The sequence below is a fragment of the Pinus tabuliformis genome, chromosome 6, assembly GCF_031772625.1.
Source record: "Pinus tabuliformis cultivar Carrire ecotype Pingquan chromosome 6, CPIR1, whole genome shotgun sequence".
Lineage (NCBI taxonomy): Eukaryota > Viridiplantae > Streptophyta > Pinopsida > Pinales > Pinaceae > Pinus > Pinus tabuliformis.
In genome coordinates, this window is record NC_142292.1 from 175736461 (window position 1) to 175757266 (window position 20806).

The following is a 20806-nucleotide window of genomic DNA, read 5'->3' on the forward strand; positions in this document are numbered from 1 at the left end:
TCTAAGGAGGTCATCACGTCAAATTCAGCCACCTATAAGATATAAAGATTATGCATTGATGTCTCATGTAATGAATGTTGTAGAACCTTCATTTTATGAAGAAGCTAAAGAATATAAAGAACAGAGAGATGCAATGAATGAGGAATACAACTCTATAATGAAGAATGACACATGAGAATTAACAGAATTGCCTAAAGATAAAGTCCCCATAGGATTCAAATGGTTTTTCAAACCAAAGTTTAATGTTGATGATAGTATTGATAAGTATAAATCTACATCGGTTGCAAAAGGGTATTCACAAAAAGAAGGCATTGATTATGAAGATACTTTTGCACCTGTAGCTAAATTGAATATAATTAGTATCATGATTGCATTAGCTACAAAACAAAATTGGAAAATGCATCAGTTAGATGTCAATTCAACTTTCTCAAATGGTGAATTAAAAGAACAAGTTTATTTGGTTATGCCTGAAGGGTTTGTAAAGCAGGGACAAGAGCATCTTGTCTGCAGGTTAAAGAAAGCTTTGTATGGTTTGAAACAAGCACCAAGATCTGGGTATGTGAAAATTGATTCATTCTTTTATGAAAAAAGGTTTTGTGAGAAGCAAAAGTGATCCTAACTTGTACATCAAGAGAGATGAATATGGGAACATTGCCTTCATATCTCTGTATGTTGATGATCTTATCATAACAAGCAATGCACTCAGGTTGATTGAAGAAATTAAAATTCAGTTGTCACATGTATTTGAAATGAGGGATCTTGGTGAATTGTATTATTGTTTGGGTCTTGAAATTTAGAGGGAATTTGGTAAGACAATCCTTGAAATATTTCATATGTTTGAATGCAAAACCAACGTCTACTCCTTTGGAACAGAATGCCAAGTTGTATAATGATGATGGATCTAAAGAAGTGAATGGAACTTTGTATCGTCAATTGGTGGGAAGTTTGAACTACCTCACCACCACCATGCCAGATATAGTGTATTCTATCAATATCCTTAGTCATTTTATGGATAAGCCTTGTGAAATCCATTGGAAAGCGGCAAAGAAAGTCCTTTGATATCTGAAGGGAACACTTTATTTTGGTATTTTGTATAGTGATGAATCTGATGTTGATTTGGCATGTTTTTCTGATTCAGATTGGGCTGGAAATCTTGATGATAGAGGATCAACCTCTGGATATGAATTCAATTTAGGATCGGGCGTCGTATCATGGAGCATCAAGAAACAACCAATTGTTTCTTTGTCATCCACATAAGATGAACACAAAGCCTTGACCAATGCAACTTGTGAAGCTATTCGGTTAAGGAGGATTCTTAAAGATGATGGAGAAAAATAAAAAGGACTAACAAGCATCAAATGTGACAATCAAAGTTCCATGAAGCTTGCAAATAATCCATTTTATCATGCCAAAAAAAACATATTGAAGTTGAGCATCATTTTGTAAGAGAAAAGATACAATCAAATGAGACTCAATTAGTCTATTGTAATACAAGTGAGAATGTAGCTGGAATCTTTACCAAGCCTCTTGGAAAGATGAACTTTGAAATATGTAGACAACAACTAGGCATTGCTGAAAGTCCATTTCTCCATTAAGGGTGGATGTTGGAATAATGTAGAAATGATATGTCTAGATAGAGTTAATAATTTGTGTTCTCGTAGTTAGTGTTTGAGTCTAACTGTCATGAGTTGTGTCTTCGTAGTTTGTGTTGTGTGTTGGTGATCTGAATTATTTGGATCTAGATTGTCTTAGAAGCTCTCTATATGTGCCTATATTATGTACTGGTTGTCCAAGTAGTTTGATTAATGAGATTTGGTTTCATTCTTGTGCATCTCTATGTTTTGTCTAATAATGTATCTTGGTCAAACCTATCTTGATTTCATGTTTATTATGAGCCAAAACCCATCCGATGTTAGTGCATGAGGGGAAAAAGGGGAGGATGGGGAGAATGAGGCCCCTAGGGCCATAATCAAGCCCATCAGTAAGCCGAGGAGGTTGATGAGTCATTTCACTCATATGTTCCTCTCGATATTCGAAGTGAATTTCATAACCTTGAGACCATGGCAGCTGTTGGTATCTAGGTATGAACAATTTATCCACCCCTTTTCCTACATTAATTGTAGGCTTTAACCCCATACAAAAATTACCTGCATATGAATTCTAAAACACAGAAAATAAATAATGCGAGAGTAGAACACATAAAACACATATACACAGAGATTTTCCCCTGGATTCCAAAACCGGGACTACCAGCTTGATTTTCTTCATTATTTTCCTTTCAATGTTATAATACATATTTATACATGCGGAAGCATCCAATACCATGGACCGAAAAACCATCGCGTCCAATACCATGGACCGAAAACCATTGTGTCCAACACCATGAACTGAAAACCATCACGTCCAAAAAACATGTGCGAAAATCATGCACAAAACCATAGGTGGGTCCGTCCAACCTAACATAGGGTCCAAAACCAAAATTTTCCGCGGCGCTGCTCCGGACCTCACAAAGTGGGGTTATGGGTGCCCCTCAAACCCCCTGTTAACTACGTGGAAATAATATAACACAACCCAACATTAATGTATCAATCCGGGTGCATATTATTTTCAAGGCAACACACAAGGTATATGCAGGGGCAAGGTTACAATAAGTCATCGACCAAGGGTTCATGATTACCAATCAAAGCATTGCTAAAACATAAATAAAAACTCAACTGCGGAACTTAAAAAGGTATTCACAATTATCTAAGGAATCTGCGGCAGCAAGCAAGAATTCAACACAGAAATAAACAATACACACAAAGCAAGGAAACACACAGTAGTTGATCAAAAGAGCGGGCCCAGCTCTCTGATTAGGGCTGTGTTACTCATAGCGAATGATAGATCAGAAAAAAGTTTTGTATCTTATTAATCTGAATAATGTTGTTACAATACAATGCGGGGTCTGACTAAATTTTGATATAGGAATGACCCGTCTTTTATACAGTACGAAGGAGAATAACATCTCTCCCCAGAACCTGGAAACTATATTCCCAAAGATATACATCATTTCCATCACAGCACTACCGCCGAGAGAGCAAGAACAGGAATGATTCAAAAACGGGTTGGGAACAGCTTCAAATCAATTATTTTGTTTCGTCGTGGTCGGTCAGCTACTGTGAATCACAGAACTGCTGCGATATGTCATGCGGTCAACACCTGTGCTCCATAATCTGCGGTCATAACATGTCTTAGTGGTTCACATAGGCAAAACCCTCATGACTCTACTTCATTAATTAAATATCCCAAGAGACGATAAAATGGGGAATTACCTCATAGTTTTACACAATAAATATATGTGAATGAATACAAAAGGGATGAAAAGAGGAGTGGAAATTCAGGGATATTTCTACTAATTTTACCTTTCCATTTATTTCTTTTAGCATAATCTATTACACCAGCAAATTTAATTAATAAATTTAATTCTTTATTTTTATCAGAAAATTATTTAACCCAAATTCCATATCTTGTATTTTCAATTTCATATATGTGTACACATGCCAAATTCTATATTAATTGTGATGCAAACTCATTAATATATAATCAGAATGATTGGGAAGCAACGGACTTGAAAATAGAATTATCCAGAAATATCAATGACATTTTAAGTAGTAGACCGAAGGTGAAGGGTAAGCTTTTGAGTGTGAAGAAAACAATAAGATTTTCCAATTTCCAATCTAATCCATTTACTAATATAAAACAAGGCTTTTCATGAAGCCTTTATTAGATTTTTATGTAGTTCATATTAGTCTATGGCACACGTTAAATTCAATCCAGTATTTTTAATTATATAGGAAGATGTGGACATTTAAATTGAACTTGTCATGTTCAAACAAAAATTAAAAGAATAAATATAATAACATTTAATTTTTAAAAACATGGATAACAAGAACCATTGGCGATGTTATTGTTCTTTTTTCTATGGTTTTTTTGCATGCAACATATCAAGGGTGGACCATTTGAAACTTTTCTTAAATAATTTGAAAGAAATAAAATATATTTAATTGTACCGTGTGCTAACGAAACTTTATTTATAGAATTAAATTTTATTTAGAATTATTACACATTATTTTTAAATGCATCTAATTTTAGAAGCAATGAACTATATTAGATAATGAGTTTTTAAATTGAACTTCTAACATGTAATTTGATTTTATTTGTAAAATAAAAGTAGAACATAATTACTAGTGTACAAATAAATCTAAAACAATAAAACAAAAATTATATAATATTTATAGAAAATTTAGTGACAAATAACTAGAATTTTATAAAAAATAAATTATCAACAAAAACTAATATCAAAGTTATTTTTTTGGTTGTTGTTGTTCCTGTTTCCCATAGGCAATCCTTGGCTGCAAAAACTACGCTAGGAAACCAACTCAACTAGCCTTTAGGTTCAAGCTGGTCCTTGAACCAGAGGGGGCTCCCTCAGTTGTTACGAGGCTTTGTTTAACATTGTTCACCTGTCACTGAACAACATCCTTTGAAGCACAATGTCAAGATTTATAGTTTTAATGGGGATGGTTGGTGATCAATGATAATCCCTAATCATGATTAAAGGCCTCTCTCACAAGGTCCCTTCTGAAAGTGTCAGCTTCCAGCCTGACAGAATGACTTAGTTTTTTCAAGAATTATGGTAGAAAAATGTAAGGGGATTCCTAACAATTGAGCAGTTAGACTGACTACTTAACAACTGGGGAAATTTAGATGCGTGTAGAAGATTTCTATAGCCCAAAAATAACATATTCAAAGGTAACAAAAGGCCAAACTGAAACGAATTCCAGGAGGAGCTATTTTAGATAGATAGTCTAATAAGCTAATCTCTTTTAATGGCTATCAAAAAACATAAAGCAAAAGCTAGTCAAAGAGGAATTATCTTGGACAAATAGTCCAATAAGCTAATCTCTTTGTAAAGGTTATGCTTTTGCAGGGAATTACAGAGAGACTAAGACTTAATCTACCTTACCCAGACCTTCCTACAATTGTTTTGAACATATGTAGAAACAAGTTATGAAAACATTAGAAAGACATACAAGAAACACAAAATTCTATCATAACTGGAGTTGGAAGGCTTTCGTTAGAACTCTACAAGAGAAGCTATTACATAGTTTAAAAGCCTTGGCATCAAAATCCAACCCATATTACTTCAATGGATGAAGTATTTATACAATTTCCTCATGGAATATCTTGATAAAAATATCAAGAGCTATTACAAATATCTGAAAACTGTATTACAAAAATAGAACACAAATAAAGGTAACTAGAACTATTTGAAGAGTTCTAGATTTTTTTTGATAAAGAAGAGAAATTTGAATTTGATTGCAACTCATATATGATGAGGTGGCCTCCAAGTCACTAACTCTCTTTGAGCTTTTTCCTCCTGAAATTCTGAAAAAATAAGGTCCTGTAATACTTTTGTGTCTACCAAAACATAATAGATGTTAGAAAAATTTGAGAGGATTTTGTAAATGATGATGTTAGCAACAAAAACCTCTTTCATTTTTTGAAAACTCGTTTCCCTCTGCTCGGAAACCACATTTGAAAACACTGGCTAAAAGAAGGAAAATTCTAGAAAACATGCCTGCAAAGATTCATCCTAATATCCCAAACCATAATCTCTGTTACAAAACTAAGAGATATTTTTGTAAATAAGAATCTGAGGAACAAAAACCTCCTCCCGTTTCCCAAGATTCATCTTTGTTTAGCCACCATATTCACTGCAAAAAGGTGACTAAAACATGAAATTTCTGGAAAACATGCCTTCAAAGATGCAATTGTATCTCCAAAACCATAATAGCTGTTAGAAAAATAAGAGTGGGTCTTGTAAATGAGGATGTTATAAACAAAAACATCTTTCCATTTTTGAAAATTCATTTTCGGCTGTTTCTAAACCATATTTTAATTTACTTTATTACATCATTTAATCATGTTTAAATGCATGATTAACTAAATCAACCAGCTAATGAGACTTAAATTTACATTTTGAAGGTGTATTTTACTCTTGCAGACCCATTTATTATTTCTAAACTACTAAAACCTAATATATCAGCAAATTTAAATTATCATAACTAATCATGTTACAACATCAACTCCAATGGGGACTGCTTCCCCTTGTGTGATGCAGAGAACTAGTGGACTAGAGGGGGCTCCCTCAGTTGTTACAAGGCTTTGTTTAACGTTGTTCACCTGTCACTGAACAACATCCTTTGAAGCACAATGGCCAGATTTATGGTTTTAATGGGGATGGTTTGTGATCAATGATAATCCCTAATCATGATTAAAGGCCTCTCTCGCAGGGTCCCTTCTGAAAGTGTCAACTTCCAGCCTAACAGAATGACTTAGCTTTCTCAAGAATTATGGTAGAAAAATGTAAGGGGATTCCTAATAATTGAGCAGTCACACTAACTAGTTAACAACTAGGGAAATTTAAATGTGTGTAGAAGATTTCTACAACCCAACAAAAACACATTGAAAGGTGACAGAAGGCCAAAGTGAAACCGATTCCAAGAGGAGCTATTTTAGACAGATAGTCTAATAAGCTAATCTCTTTCTAAAGGTTATGATTTTGCAGGGAATTATAGAGATATTAAGACATAATCTACCTTACCCAGACCTTCCTACAATTTCTTTGAACATATGTAGAAGCAAGTTAGGAAAACACAAGAAAGGCATACGAGAAACACAAAATTCTATCATAACTGGAGCCAGAATGCTTTCACTAGAATTCTACAAGAGAAGCTATTACATAGTTTAAGAGCCTTAGCATCGAAAGCCAACCCATATTACTTCAATTTATGAAGTATTTATACAATTTCCTCACAGAATATCTTGATAAAAATATCAAGAGCTATTACAAATATTTGAAAATTGTATTACAAAAATAGAACACAGATAAAGGTAAATAAAACTATTTGAAGAGTTCTAGTACTATCCTTGAGGATTTTTTTTATAAATAAGAGAAATTTTAATTTTATTGCAACTCATATTTGATGAGGTGGCCTCGAAGTCACTAACTGTCTTTGAGCTTTTTCCTCCCGAAATTCTGAACAATAGGGTCCTGTAATACCTTTGTGTCTCCCAAAACGTAATAGATGTTAGAAAACTAAGAGATATTTTTGTAAAGGATGATGTTAGCAAAAACCTCTTTCATGTTTTGAAAATTCATTTCCCCCTGCTCGGAAACCACATTTGAAAACACTGACTAAAAGAAGGAAAATTATGGAAAAAATGTCTGCGAAGATTCATCCGAAAATCCCAAACCATAACCTATGTTACAAAACTGAGAGAGGTTTGTGTAGATTAGTATCTGAGGAACACAAACCTCCTCCACTTTCCCAAGATTCATATTTTTTTAGCCACCATATTCTTTGCAAAAAGGTGACTAAAACATGAAATTTTTAGAAAACATGCCTTCAAAGATGTATTTGTGTCTTCAAAACCATAACAGCTGTTAGAAAAATTAGAGTGGTTTTTGTACATGAGGATGTTATAAACGAAAACCTCTTTCTTTTTTTGAAAATTCATTCTCAGATGTTTTTAAACCATGTTTGAATTTACTTTATTACATCATTTAATCATGTTTAAATGCATGATTAACTAAATCAACCTGCTAATGAGACTTAAATTTACATTTTGAGGGTGCATTTTACTCTTGCAGACCCATTTATTATTTATAAACTACTAAAACCTATTATATCAGCAAATTTAAATTATCAAAACTAATCATGTTACAACAGCTACTAGAATGGGCGAATTGTTTTGCCTCTTTAATTTTGTCGGTGATCCAAAAAATTCGGCGGGAAAATTTTGACCATATTGTTTAAATAAAATGAAAAAAATATAAAAAAGGAGTGGCGGGCTGCCACCCCCAACGAAATTGTTATATGATATAGTCAAAAAAGGTGGGTGGGCCACCCAATGGCGGACCCACCCAACCAAATGGCAGAACATAGCATAATACAATGTGTCGGCAGGGTTTGAACTCGCGTCAACAAGTGGTCAGCCCACCCAATGTGGCAGCGAAATAAAAAAAAAAAACCAAAACTAAATGCGCCTCTACCACCAAATTGCGTAAAACACAAAAATCATTATGTAACCATAGGAAATTTCAAGTGAGGGCAGGGTTGGAACCACCGACCTCCCTTGCCGAACTTAACCCTGCCACCAATGGCCCAAGAGGCTTGTCTTTGTATTATTTGCGCAAAAAAACATATTTAAACCCAAACATTCATTCACCTGGGACAGAAGAGGAAGTGCTGAAACCATCAATAGTGAAATTCGGATGGCATGTTTTTGAAGACAACCTTTTTGAGAATATTCCTTTTGCAGAAGCTTGAGGAATATAAAAGATTCCCTTGGAGGCTGATTTTTTACAAAGGCAGAATGATGCCAGCTTTATAGTCATTTTTATCAAAATTATACAAGGAGCACGATGGTGGACTCAGAATGGTCATCTGAGCAGCAAGATTTCAGGGAGCCAGCAATAAGGAATCTTTAGAGAATCTTCGAGATTCTCGACCGTCCAGATTTGACAGTGTCAGAAAGGGGTCAAGTTTATAGTTGTTTTACACGATTTCGTGCCACAAATTCAATGATGATGTCTGTTTTTGTAACAAAGATTTGCATTTTTAGGCCATCCCTGGAAGTGGAGGTATATGATGCAGTGATGCCATGTCTTTCTTTTGATTCGCTGAGATGATGATTTTGTTGTTGAGATCCTTGTTACCATTATGTTGAAAGATACGTGTATGCCATGTCATATGAGAATTTATTAGCTTGTCATGGTGAAGGAGGGCCCATATGAGTGAGAGCTCTTATAGGAGAACGTCTCATGGAGGGAAAGGCCACTCTATTTGAGGGAGTTTACCCTTGTAATGACAAATAATGTACCATGTACTTAACATCATTCTTCAAAATTTAATGAAGCAACCTCCCCACTCTTAACATCTAGCCCAGAGACGTAACCCTCACTTGGTGAACTTCCTTATCAACTTGTTTGTGTTCTTTGATTTGATGGTTGTCATTATGTTTCCTCTTCTTTAAAGCACGCACATACGCTTTTTCATACTCTTTCACATGCAATTCTGCTAACATCACAGAAGTAAAAGATCTTGGTTAATTCTAGTAGCAGAGAGAATCCATATCAAACTATGAAAGCAAAGTGCCTATGGAGTATCTGGTATTCTCAAATCCATCTTAAAGGTTTAAATGACATTGTGGAGTGATGATAAATAAAGGAAAATATTTGGATGTAATTCTAGAAGCAATTTAGGGAAATTTGTGTTACTACAAGATTGTTGCAAGATACCTCCATTCTGCTACACAAACCTTCTAGCAAGCTTATTTCTCGAGTTAACCTCCCAAATTCCTAAGCTAATAAAATGAAAATGTTGCAGTAATTTTTTATATTAATTTTAATTTTTTTGGGAATAAATCTATGTGGAACCAACTTGAAATATCTTCATTAGCATGTGCTAAAATTCGGCAGAAATTTACAACTAAAAACCAAAAATTTCAGAACAATGAACTAGTAAGTTAATCTAAATACTCAAATTCCTCACCTGATATAATGAAAATGCTATGGGGTGAATTTTTTTGATTAATTTGAAATTTTTTAACTTCAATATAAGTGAAATAAACTCAAAATAGGTTCATTGACATGTGTTAAAATTCAACAAAAAATTATTACTAAAACCTGAAATTTCATAACTATGAACTAGTAAACTAATCCAAGTAACTCAATGATGAAGATGATTTTGTAGAGTTGTTATAAGGATTATTCATAATTTTAACTATATTTATGACCTACAAAACAAATTATTTCAATCATTTAACTAATTTAACCTACAACAAACGAAGCATGAATACTAAATGCAAAAATAGGAAATGCAAGAATAAGATATGTAAGTGATTAAGAAATGCAAAGAAGATAAATAAATTGTATAGTAAGGACCTGAGGCTTCTAGGATGGCCAATCCCAAGGATACTCAAATTTATATGAGGGAAACCAAGCCTCAAAAGCTGGAAATGAAACCAAACATCATTACTCATATCAAATCAAGTACTTCCCTGCTATAAATGAAAGTAGAATTGCTAAATAACAATTTTTCTTCACAAGGCCAAACATTTCATGATCCTAGGAGCTAATTTGAATTGGTACTTATACAATTTGATGGGGAAGCATCCCCCTTGAAAGGAGGCATCTTTCCCCTCCAAAATCCCTCAAAATGTGGATTTGGTCCTCAATAATAGGAATCTTCTTTAAATACTGAGTTTTGATTTCTCTTGTATCATGGAATACATCCCTAGATTTTCTCAATCAGTGGAGCTACAAAATTTGTTCAATAATTTGATAATATCCTATTCATTTTTTGTTCCATCGAAGAAAGTCCTGAAATTCTCTCATTCTACATATCTTAAAAAATCGCTCAATGTTCTCTCAATATTCTACAAGTACTTAATATTAGGCACATAATAAGGAATTATCTCTAAACCTTCCTAAGAACTTATTAAAGCTAATAAAACATTATTAAGTGTAAAAGGAGAGATTTAATATAGCGTTTATGTGCCTAGGAAAGGTTAGATGGGCTTTATTTTGCACCTAATTGGGTAGCCCATCACTAAGTTCCATTGAGGCCTGTGTGCTTGCTTATGTGTAATTTTTTAGGCCAGTGGGCCATTGTATTGATACGTTGTAAGACCAAAGTTCCCATGTGATTAGGCTAGATAGCCTATGTGGTAAAAATTTAGTGAGCCTAGTATACATATTATGTAAATACAATGGGATTAACGTAGACCGAGGTACAAAAAGTGTATCGGGGGCTGGGACTCCATGATTGTAAAAGTGATTTGATACATTATAATATTATAATATATCATTAAAAAATGTAAAAGTAAGGAGTACCATCCCTATAAAATGGTGGTTCCCCTATTCAATTGGATGTGGATAAGTGGGGACAAGTGTCCATATGTGAGGGCCTAGAGGGCAATTAGAGACTCCTAAGGGTAGTAGGAACTCTTGGAAGCCACACGGTCTGGAAAATACATGGTTGACCAATTTGGTCACCCTGGAGCTAGTGGTAACACCCGATTGACTGTTAGTGAAAAGAAGGGGGTGCATTAATTGAGTGTGGGGCTAATGGGGAAAATGAGATTATTGGTTAGAGGTTGTTATGGTTTGGTACCTTGGCCTTATTTCTATCCGGTTGTGGATATGTACCTGGCTTTACCAGGAATTACCATCATGGAGTAATGTCCCTAACTCGAGGGTGATTGCAAGCCAAGAGAGCAAGAGTAAAATGGTATATGGTTGGATGGTATGTCTAAGTCCTACATCTAGTCAACGAATTTCATAGATAAGTGCTTGAAACTTGCCATCTACATTTTTTATGGATTATCCAGCATGTTAATTTACTATCTTGTCATTCTATATGTTTTCATATTGTGATTATGGTATCAGAGTCAGAAGTGGTGGCATTGCCCCAGTTGGGATACTAGGGGGTGTTACACAAGGCATTATTCTTATTGTATCTCTTTGATATATATATATATATATATATATATATATATATATATATATATATATATGTATTCTTCCTCCCCTCTCCACCACCATGCCCCCTAGCTACCCATCCCACTTGATTCCCTTCTACTTGAACCCTCCCACACAAACAAGATAAGGAAAAAAAAACTCTCTGATTTATTAACCTTTTAGCATCTATTAAATAATTAAATTGTATAAATAAAAATTAATATAATTATACATGAAAACTTAGAAAAATTATTATACCCGAAAGCATTGTATGTTTTCTTTTTCCCATTTTTAAATAACAATGTGAAAAATATTACATAGAATTAGATTTTTTTCTATCTTAAAAGATAATGCCAAACAAGTCAACAACTCAAAATAATTTAATAGGATATATGATCAACATCATTACCAACTAATTTAATAGCATATATGAATTGGTACTTATACAAGTTGATGGGGAAGTGCCCCCTTTTAAAGGAGACAATTTTCCCCTCGACAATCCCTCAAAATGTGGATCTGGTCCCCAGCAATAGGAATCTTCATTAAATTCTGAGTTTTGGCTTCTCCTGTAGCAAGGAACACATCCCTAGATTTTCTCAATCCCGATATTTTCTCAATCAGTGGAGCTCCAAAGTTGGTTCAATAATTTCATAATATCTTATTCATTTATTGGTATATTGAAACAAGTCCCTAAATTCTCTCATTCTAAAGAACTTCAAAATTTACTCAATAATATCTCAATATTCTGCAAAATAAATAATATTAGGCACATAATAAGAAATTATCTCTAAATCTTTTAAATCTTGTTTAGTTGTCCTTGAATGTTGGCTTATTCATGCTAAGAGTTGTGTTGGACCTCTTTGTAGCTCTATTTTTTGTGTCTAGCTAGTTCTTGAGCGCTAGTGCTTGAGCACCAGTGCTTTGTTCATGGTGTTATGTATCTTGGTCGAACATAGTTTGATTTTCATTTGCATTATGAGACAATACCCATGCAATGTCAGTGCATGAGGACAATAAGGGGAGGATGGGGAGGATGAGGCCCTCGAGACCAGAATCAAGCCCATCAGTAAGCCCAAGTGGTTGATGAGTCATTTCACTCATATGTTCGTGTTGATATTCGGAGTGAATTTCAGAACCTTGAGACCATGGCAGCTAGAGAAAGAAATTTCTTCTCATATTCAGAGCTAGTGGAGAAATGTGGGCAGTAGATTTTGGATACTAGCCACGCTGAAAAAAGTAGTATCTTTTCATTATTTATTTACTCGAAAATGAAAACCTTGATAGGAAGTATTCTTATGGAAAAATAGGATGATAGGTATAATGTTTTTGCTAGCCTTGATGATGTCAAAAGAGAATAGCAGAACTTGTGGTTCTGTGTGGAGAGGATGGATACTTTCCTTCCTCAAAATGAGTGTCATATTCTATACATTGGCACAACGTTTTAGCCTCTAGGATCTAGTATGAGAGATCAGACAAGTGTCACTTCTTCTTATTCATAATTGTTAAATGTTGGTTGATATCACTTCTTGTGATTTATAATTGTTAAATGTTGGTTGATATCACTTCTTTGATTCATAATTGTTAAATGTTGGTTGCTATCACTTCTTTGATTCATAATTATTAAATGTTGGTTGATATCACTTCTTTGATTCATAATTATTAAATGTTGGTTGATAGTTTTTTGTGAAATGATGACTCCATAGACACTGTAGTGCAGATTTTACAATTTTTGCAATTTTAGAGTAATAACTCTATTGGAAGATGGTCAAAATTATATAGTTTCCCATTCGTCAAGTTGCTCTAAAAAAATGGTAGTAGTAGTAGAGTATAGTAAAACCATGTATGAAAACTTTGATTTTGTTAAGCTATACAATCTTACTTTAACTATATATATATATATATATATATATATATATATATATATATATATATATATATATATATATATAAAAATAAACACCATTATCAATTAATTATTTTGTGTGATTAAATATTAACTTTCGAATGGTATCAAACTTTGGATCATTGTACAATTTTTTTAGTTTGAAAAAGTAAAACATGTTATATGAAAGCAAACTTTTTCATTTTTAAAAGACAATCTAAAACATATTAGATAGAGGTTCTAGATAAAGGTAGACTTTTTCTATTTTTGAATGTGGAAGGAAATACGCAACTGACCATATCCTCCCGATATAGATATGTATATATATTCACAAAATATACATATATATATATATATATATATATATATATATATATATATATATATATATATATGATTACTTAGTTGATTGAGACAATTGTACATTACTTGAGCTTTTTTTTATTCTTTAGACTCTAACTAACCAGAACACTGACACAGTCGTATGGGGCAGAGGGGATTCGGTGGTTAAGTCACTATGTCTTTCGTTCCCGGACTATAAAAACTATTAAAACCATCATTTACCATTGTTATAAAAGGGAGCAACGCTCTCCATTCATAATCAAATTCAGTCCATTTCTATTTACTTTCGAATAGAAGAAAAGAAAAATAGTGAGTTATAGCCATGGAATCCTTTCTGGTGTTAGCAGTTGTTGTAGTAGTGATCTTATTGTTGGAAGAATCACCACACCTTTATGGAATCCGTACTTTCCACCCTGGGGATCCTAGTTACTTGTTTGGAAAGTTTACCAACACCTGCGAGTTTTGGTGTAACGGAAAACCTCCACATGGTATCAGAGCTTGGACCCAGTTTCGATTCCCCCGAGTTGCGTTTGAGGGGTGGTGTTGGAAGAATCACCACACCTCTATGGAATCTGTAATTTCCACCCTCGGTATCACGCCCCTACACCTGCAGTAGTCTTTCAACCACTTATAGCGAGGTGTGGCACCATCGAACACTTTCTTTTCACCAATACTTATGTTCATGGACTACGCCTTAACATTCGATACTTAGTTTATTTTCATTACCAAGTATTATTATTATCCTTTATACAAATAAAAACCCATACATATTCATCATCAACAACAATTAACACGTATACAATTGCACAACAGTATAAAGGGAGGGGCAACTCCCTGCTATATGAGTCTGCCCGAATCAATATATATAATTTTCCACTTTTACAAAGTATAAGTTAAATCTTGGGAAACCCCAAATTTACACTTAGCCAATTTTCCAACATCGGCAAACTCGGTTGCCCAGCTCGTCGGCCCCTCCGCACGGCCGCAGCATGATTCACCAACCCTTCGTTCACCTCGTCACACGATCGTGTTGTTTGCCCAACTTGGGCGCTCCTCGTCGTAACCAAGTCGCCACAAATGGGCACCTTCACACGAGTCACACCTCCATTCACAACTCCAACACTTCACCATTTCCACCATTTCGTCATGCGCGGCATGCCCTACCCAAGTCGCTTGTCCACATGATTCTTTGTTTCGGAGTGCACGGCGGGCCCTCACCCGGCCTCCCGTCCGCACGTCCACCCGTTCACCCAAACTCGTTCACCCGAACAACTTCACCCGAGTCGCCACACGACTTCACCCGGGTTGCCCGACACCCTCACCCGGTTCGCCCGAACGACTTCACTCGGGTCGCCCGACGACCTCACTCGGCTCGCCCAAATGACCTTGCCCGAGTCGCCCAACAACCTCGCCCAGTTTGCCCGAACGACCTCACTCGCGTTTTCTGCCCGACGACCTCTCCCGAGTTTTCTGCCTAAACGACTTCGCCTGAGAATGACCTCGCCCGAGTTCGCCCTCGCCCGAGTTTCCTGCACGAGTTTTTCGCCCGAGTTTCTCACCCGACTTTTCTGAAAGAGTTTTACACCCAAGTTCCGCCTGTCGTTCGGGCTCATCCATGCACCACAAAACTCCTTATTTGAACTCGTGTTGATCGAATAATGGTCATTTGCCTCCAAATGCCCTCCAATATATATACGCGTGGGTGGCGGGTTATGTCACCCGGCCAACCCATGCCCAACACCCAAGCCGACTCATTTACAATGTGTTGTCTCGCCCAGGAGGAGGGTCGGCCCGCCCAACTCATGGGACCACCCCCTCAACTCACCCAACACCTTATAAACTCGTCCAAGGTTCATTTCATTTCACATTTTGCATGTCCTTCGCATGGTTCAGTTGCCCTGCCCGTCGCACAGATCGTAGATCCTTACATCCTCCCCCACTTGAAGTCATTTTCGTCCTCGACAATATCTCATCCCAGCAACCACCTGTCACCAAGATATCCGTACCAAGGCATACATCCCACTGGTATGTCGTACATCGGAAATCATCTCAATCCATGACCATCAACCACCCTGTCACAATCTCCACATGCTGCTCTCCATCGTGGAAGGTTGGTCCCTCCATCTCAAGCTACATGCTTCCTGCAACATATCGTGTCGACCTCATCATGTGTCGTCCTCGTGTGAACTGCTGCCATGATACTCCAACAATGCTAACACATCTCTGCACACCGCTAGCCCCCATAGCTTGAACTAGTTGGGTAGCTAATCCAACTATCACGCTCAAACCATGAGAATGCACATCCTCATGCCATCATCAGTTGTTTCTCTGAACATCCTGTCACATCATCAAATCGATCAAGAATCCATCTCCATATAAGTGTAAGCCATGCTCAGGTCCATGAAGTAGTCTCCATCCCGTCTGCAACATGTTGTCCATGATGTTTTCTATCCAACATCATCATCCATCTCCTCAAAGTGAAGAGATCATCTCATCAAACCTTGACTCTCGATGTGCCACATCGAGGTCCATGAAGTCACCTCCATCATATCTATATGTGCCATCCCTCAAATCTACCATACAAACAAGTATATACCTGTCTCATCTATCCATGTGCTACCCATGATCATAGATCAATTAGCTCCCATGTGTCAAAGTGGTCAAGTCTCGGCTTAACCCATGCCTAAGTGTTGCCACCAAGGCATCATCGTCATTGTAACTCCATCACTCCAAAGTGTCTGATATCGATCCTCCACATCAAGTCACTCTTCCAAGCCACACCCATACATGTACTCGAAAGTATGCACCCCATCCTACATTAAAGTCTCTGACCTCAGATCCTCAATGCATCAGATCCTCCAAGTCCACCATATATGAAGTCCCCAAAAGTCACAACCTCATGTCATTATGAGCTCCATGAGCCATCTCCAACCAACACTCTAGCAAGCATATAAGTCTCGGCCCAAAGGTCTCTGCAAGATGCCTCAGCTCTCCATGTAGTAGGAATGCTCCATAGTATGCTCACAACTCCATTCAAATCCATGGCCTTGTTGTACATAAGTGCATAACCTCTCCATCGGCTCATATACAAAACATCTCCATGTCACAACATCCTTGCCTTGGCACTCCTCATTGGATGCCCATATGACACCTCTATAAGTGCTCCTACATAATGTCCCTGCATAAGACTACCATGCTCCATGTCTCCAACCTAATGTCCATGACTAAGTTGTCCATGTAGTCCAACTAAGTAGACCCATCACAACAATCAGTCATCCTCATCCAAGTCTGCAATCTTCGGTCTAGTGAACTCGGTCACCCAACCATATATCATAATCACAAGTCCCTTCCATCATAGCTCCCCCACTAAAGGTTCCACCAAGACTTCCTCTCTTGGTCTCAGCCATGAGAAGTCCACCCAAGTATCAACATACCCAAGTGTGTGCCCTCCAATCTGTCCACGAGTCATGCCGGGCACTTAGCCAATTATCCATGTGGCTAAAGCATGACCCATTCATCTGCAATGATCATCATGTTCCTCCCTTGTCACGGGCCTTTGTACCTTCTACCATAAGGTCACAAAAAACCCCAACAAGTCCTGCAACAGTCAACAATCCTTGCTTCTCCATACAAGGTCTCATCATAGACATCCATAGTAAGATGCTCCCTTGCATCGGCAAACTGACTTTTCTCTTCCCTGCATACCGTTCATTTACCAAATGCTCAAGTGAAACACAAGTATCAATAATACTTACATCACCATCATGAGGCTCCTCCATATGAGTATCATCATCCATCCATGTCTGCAAACTGCATGATCCTGGCTCAACTTGATCAATCTCAAGTTCATCCTCCATCGTTGTCACATCTGCAACATCCTCAAACATCACGGCTTCCTCTTCCTTGTCAGCACAATCTGTAACTTTATCTTGCTCCATTGTCCAACCAAGTTGAAGAAGTTCGTCTTCAACATTATTTTCCAAGACTTCAAGCTTCTCTCGAATCTGGGGGTTCTCTTTTTTCATCTGCTTCAACATGTATAAGGTGAGCAAGAGCTTCCCTTCGCATTCTTCGAAACCTGCCATGCCTTGTCATTCAGCTTGGCCCAAGCACTAAGCTTCACCTCTACTAAACCTGTCTCACCATTCACCAACTTCACCAAGTTCCCTGCAATCATGAACCAGCCCTTGTTCCACTTGTATGTGAAACTAGCTTCCTTTACCTGCAAGTACCTGCTTCCACTGTCATCAACTGTCAAGCTTCTTCAACCCTGAATCAGCATCAATACCATCTGCACTTCGTCACGAGCAACCCTGCCTCTGATACCACCTATCATGAAGTGCAGGTGTGTATCAATGCTTCAACACCAGCACCAGCTCCCTGGCACTAGCTCTGATACCACCTGTCACGATAGTGCAATGGGATCAACACTTCATCGTCAACCCGATCATCAGCCAGTTCTGATACCACCTGTCACGCCCCTACACCTGCAGTAGTCTTTCAACCGCTTATAGTGAGGTGCTGCACCACCAAACACTTTTTTTTCACCAATACTTATGTTCATGGACTACGCCTTAACATTTGATACTTAGTTTATTTTCGTTACCAAGTATTATTATTATCCTTTATACAGATGAAAGCCCATACATATTCATCATCAACAGCAATTAACACATATGCAATTGCACAAAAGTATAAAGGGAGGAGCAATTCCCTGCAATATGAGTCTGCCTGAATCAATATATATAATTTTCCACTTTTACAAAGTATAAGTTAAATCTTGGAAAACCCCAAATTTACACTTAGCCAATTTTCCAACTTCGGAAAACTCGGTTGCCTAGCTCATCGGTGCCTCCGCACAGTCACCGCACGACTCACCAACCCTTTGTTCACTTCGTCGCACGATCATGTTGTTTGCCCAACTTGGGCGCGCCTCGTCGTAACCAAGTCGCCACACACGGGTGCCTCTGCACGAGTCACACCTCCGTTCACAACTCCAACACTTCACCGTTTCCACCGTTTCATCATGCATGGCACGCCCTACCCAAGTCGCCCGTCTACACGATTCTTCGTTTTGGCTTGCACAACGCGCCCTCGCCCAGTCGCCCATCCGCATGTCCACCTGTTCACCCAAACTCGTTCACCTGAACAACTTCCCCCGAGTCACCACACAACTTCACCCGGGTCGCCCGACCCCCTCACCTGGTTCGCCCAAACGACTTCACCTGGGTCGCCTGACGACCTCACCCGACTCGCCCGAATGACCTCGCCCGAGTCGCCCGAAAACCTCGCCCGGTCCACCCGAACGACCTCACCCGAGTTTTCTACCCGACGACCTCGCCCGAGTTTTCTGCCTGAATGACTTCACCCAAGAACAACCTTGCCCGAGTTCGCCCTCGCCCGAGTTTCCTGCACGAGTTTTTCGCCCGAGTTTCTCACTCGACTTTTCCACCCAACTTTTCTGAACGAGTTTTACACCCGAGTTCCGCCCGTCTTGCGGGCTCATCCACGCACCACAAAACTCCTTGTTTGAACTCGTGTTGATCGAATGATGGTCTTTTGCCTCCAAACGCCATCCAGTATATACGGGCAAGTGGCAGGTTATGTCACCCGGCCGACCCACGCCCAATGCCCAAGTCGACTCGTTTACAATGTGTTGTCTTGCCGAGAAGGAGGGTCCGCCCGCCCAACGCATGGGACCGCCCCCTCAACTCGCCCAACACCTTATAAACTCGTCCAAGGTTCATTTCGTTTCACATTTCGCACGTCCTTCGCATGGTTGAGTTGCCCTGCTCGTCACACGGACCGCAGGTCCTTACAGTGAGGATCCTAGTTACTGGTTTGGAAAGTTTACCAACACCTACGGGTTTTCGTGTAATAGCAAGCCTCCACACTTATCATACGCTAATAGTATTGTTCTTGTGTGCGCAAGTGATCCAGATCCTTTACAAGACATTTGCGTTGCTGATATGGAAAGCAATGGTAATGTTTCCATGTTGTAATTACATGTAATATAATATGTATGTATGGTTGAATAACATTTTATATATATTTTTTGCTTGATTTGAATGTGCAGTTATTGTGAACGGGTTTCCATGTAAGAATGTGATGATGGTCACAGCAGACGACTTTCGATTGAGAGGCCTAGATAAACCAGGAGATACCAGTAACCAGCTGGGATTCGTTGTAACGCCAGCTTTTGTAATGCAGCTATCAGGCTTTAACACCTTTGGAATTTCCTTGGTCCGCCTTGATTTTGCTGCTCCTCCCGGCCTCAACCCTCCTCACACACATCCGCGGGCCACCGAAATCTTGGTGGTGATCGACGGTACTCTCTTGGTTGGCTTTATCACCACTAACAACACTCTGTTCTCCACAATGCTGGAGAAGGGAGACGTGTTTGTGTTCCCTCGAGGTCTTGTGCATTTCCAACAGAACATTGGCCCTGTCAACGCAGTGGCCTTCTCTGGACTGAACAGCCAGAATCTAGGAACTCAGCAGGTTGCGCAGGCCTTGTTCGGAGCCTCTCCTCCTGTTTCTGCCTCTGTGCTCGCCAGAGCGTTCCAGATCGATGACAAGCTCGTCCAAATTATCCAGAGCAGTTTCACATCCTCATGATCTTGTTCCGATGCTGTAGTGTCAACTCATAATACTATTCGCTCTTTCCTTCCTTCAATTGGAGAGGTATTTATATAGTTAAATAAAACTAACCTCCCGATGTTGTTATCTGAGTGAGGTAATTATAATAGCTAGACCGTATCTAATATAAATAAAAGTTCAATATTTCAAATCTGAAGCTGCGTTTGATACACGATTGACAAGACTTGGAAATATATATCAGTGTTAATTTGGATTATGAAATTTGGAAGAAGTCGTCCACCATTCTCACAATGAGAACAACGTCCCTCTGTAGTGTAATCAAAACTGCATGAATGGCTTTGATACACTGCCTAAATTACCAAGAACTAAATAGATTATAGAAAAAATTGAACAAATAAGTAATAAACATCACT

The 20806-nt window shown here is 38.0% G+C and overlaps 1 protein-coding gene across 1 annotated transcript in view; it reads left to right on the forward strand.

Moving 5' to 3' along the window:
• The window catches only part of LOC149258044 (germin-like protein 8-2), a 41070-nt gene extending 20659 nt beyond the window's left edge, over positions 1-20411 (forward strand). Inside the window, exons 2-3 of the mRNA XM_089398242.1 lie at positions 19675-19775; positions 19870-20411. Of these exons, the coding sequence (XP_089254368.1) occupies positions 19675-19775; positions 19870-20411 (643 nt within the window). The remainder of the gene's footprint in view (positions 1-19674; positions 19776-19869) is intronic.
• The last annotated feature ends 395 nt before the right edge of the window (positions 20412-20806 follow it).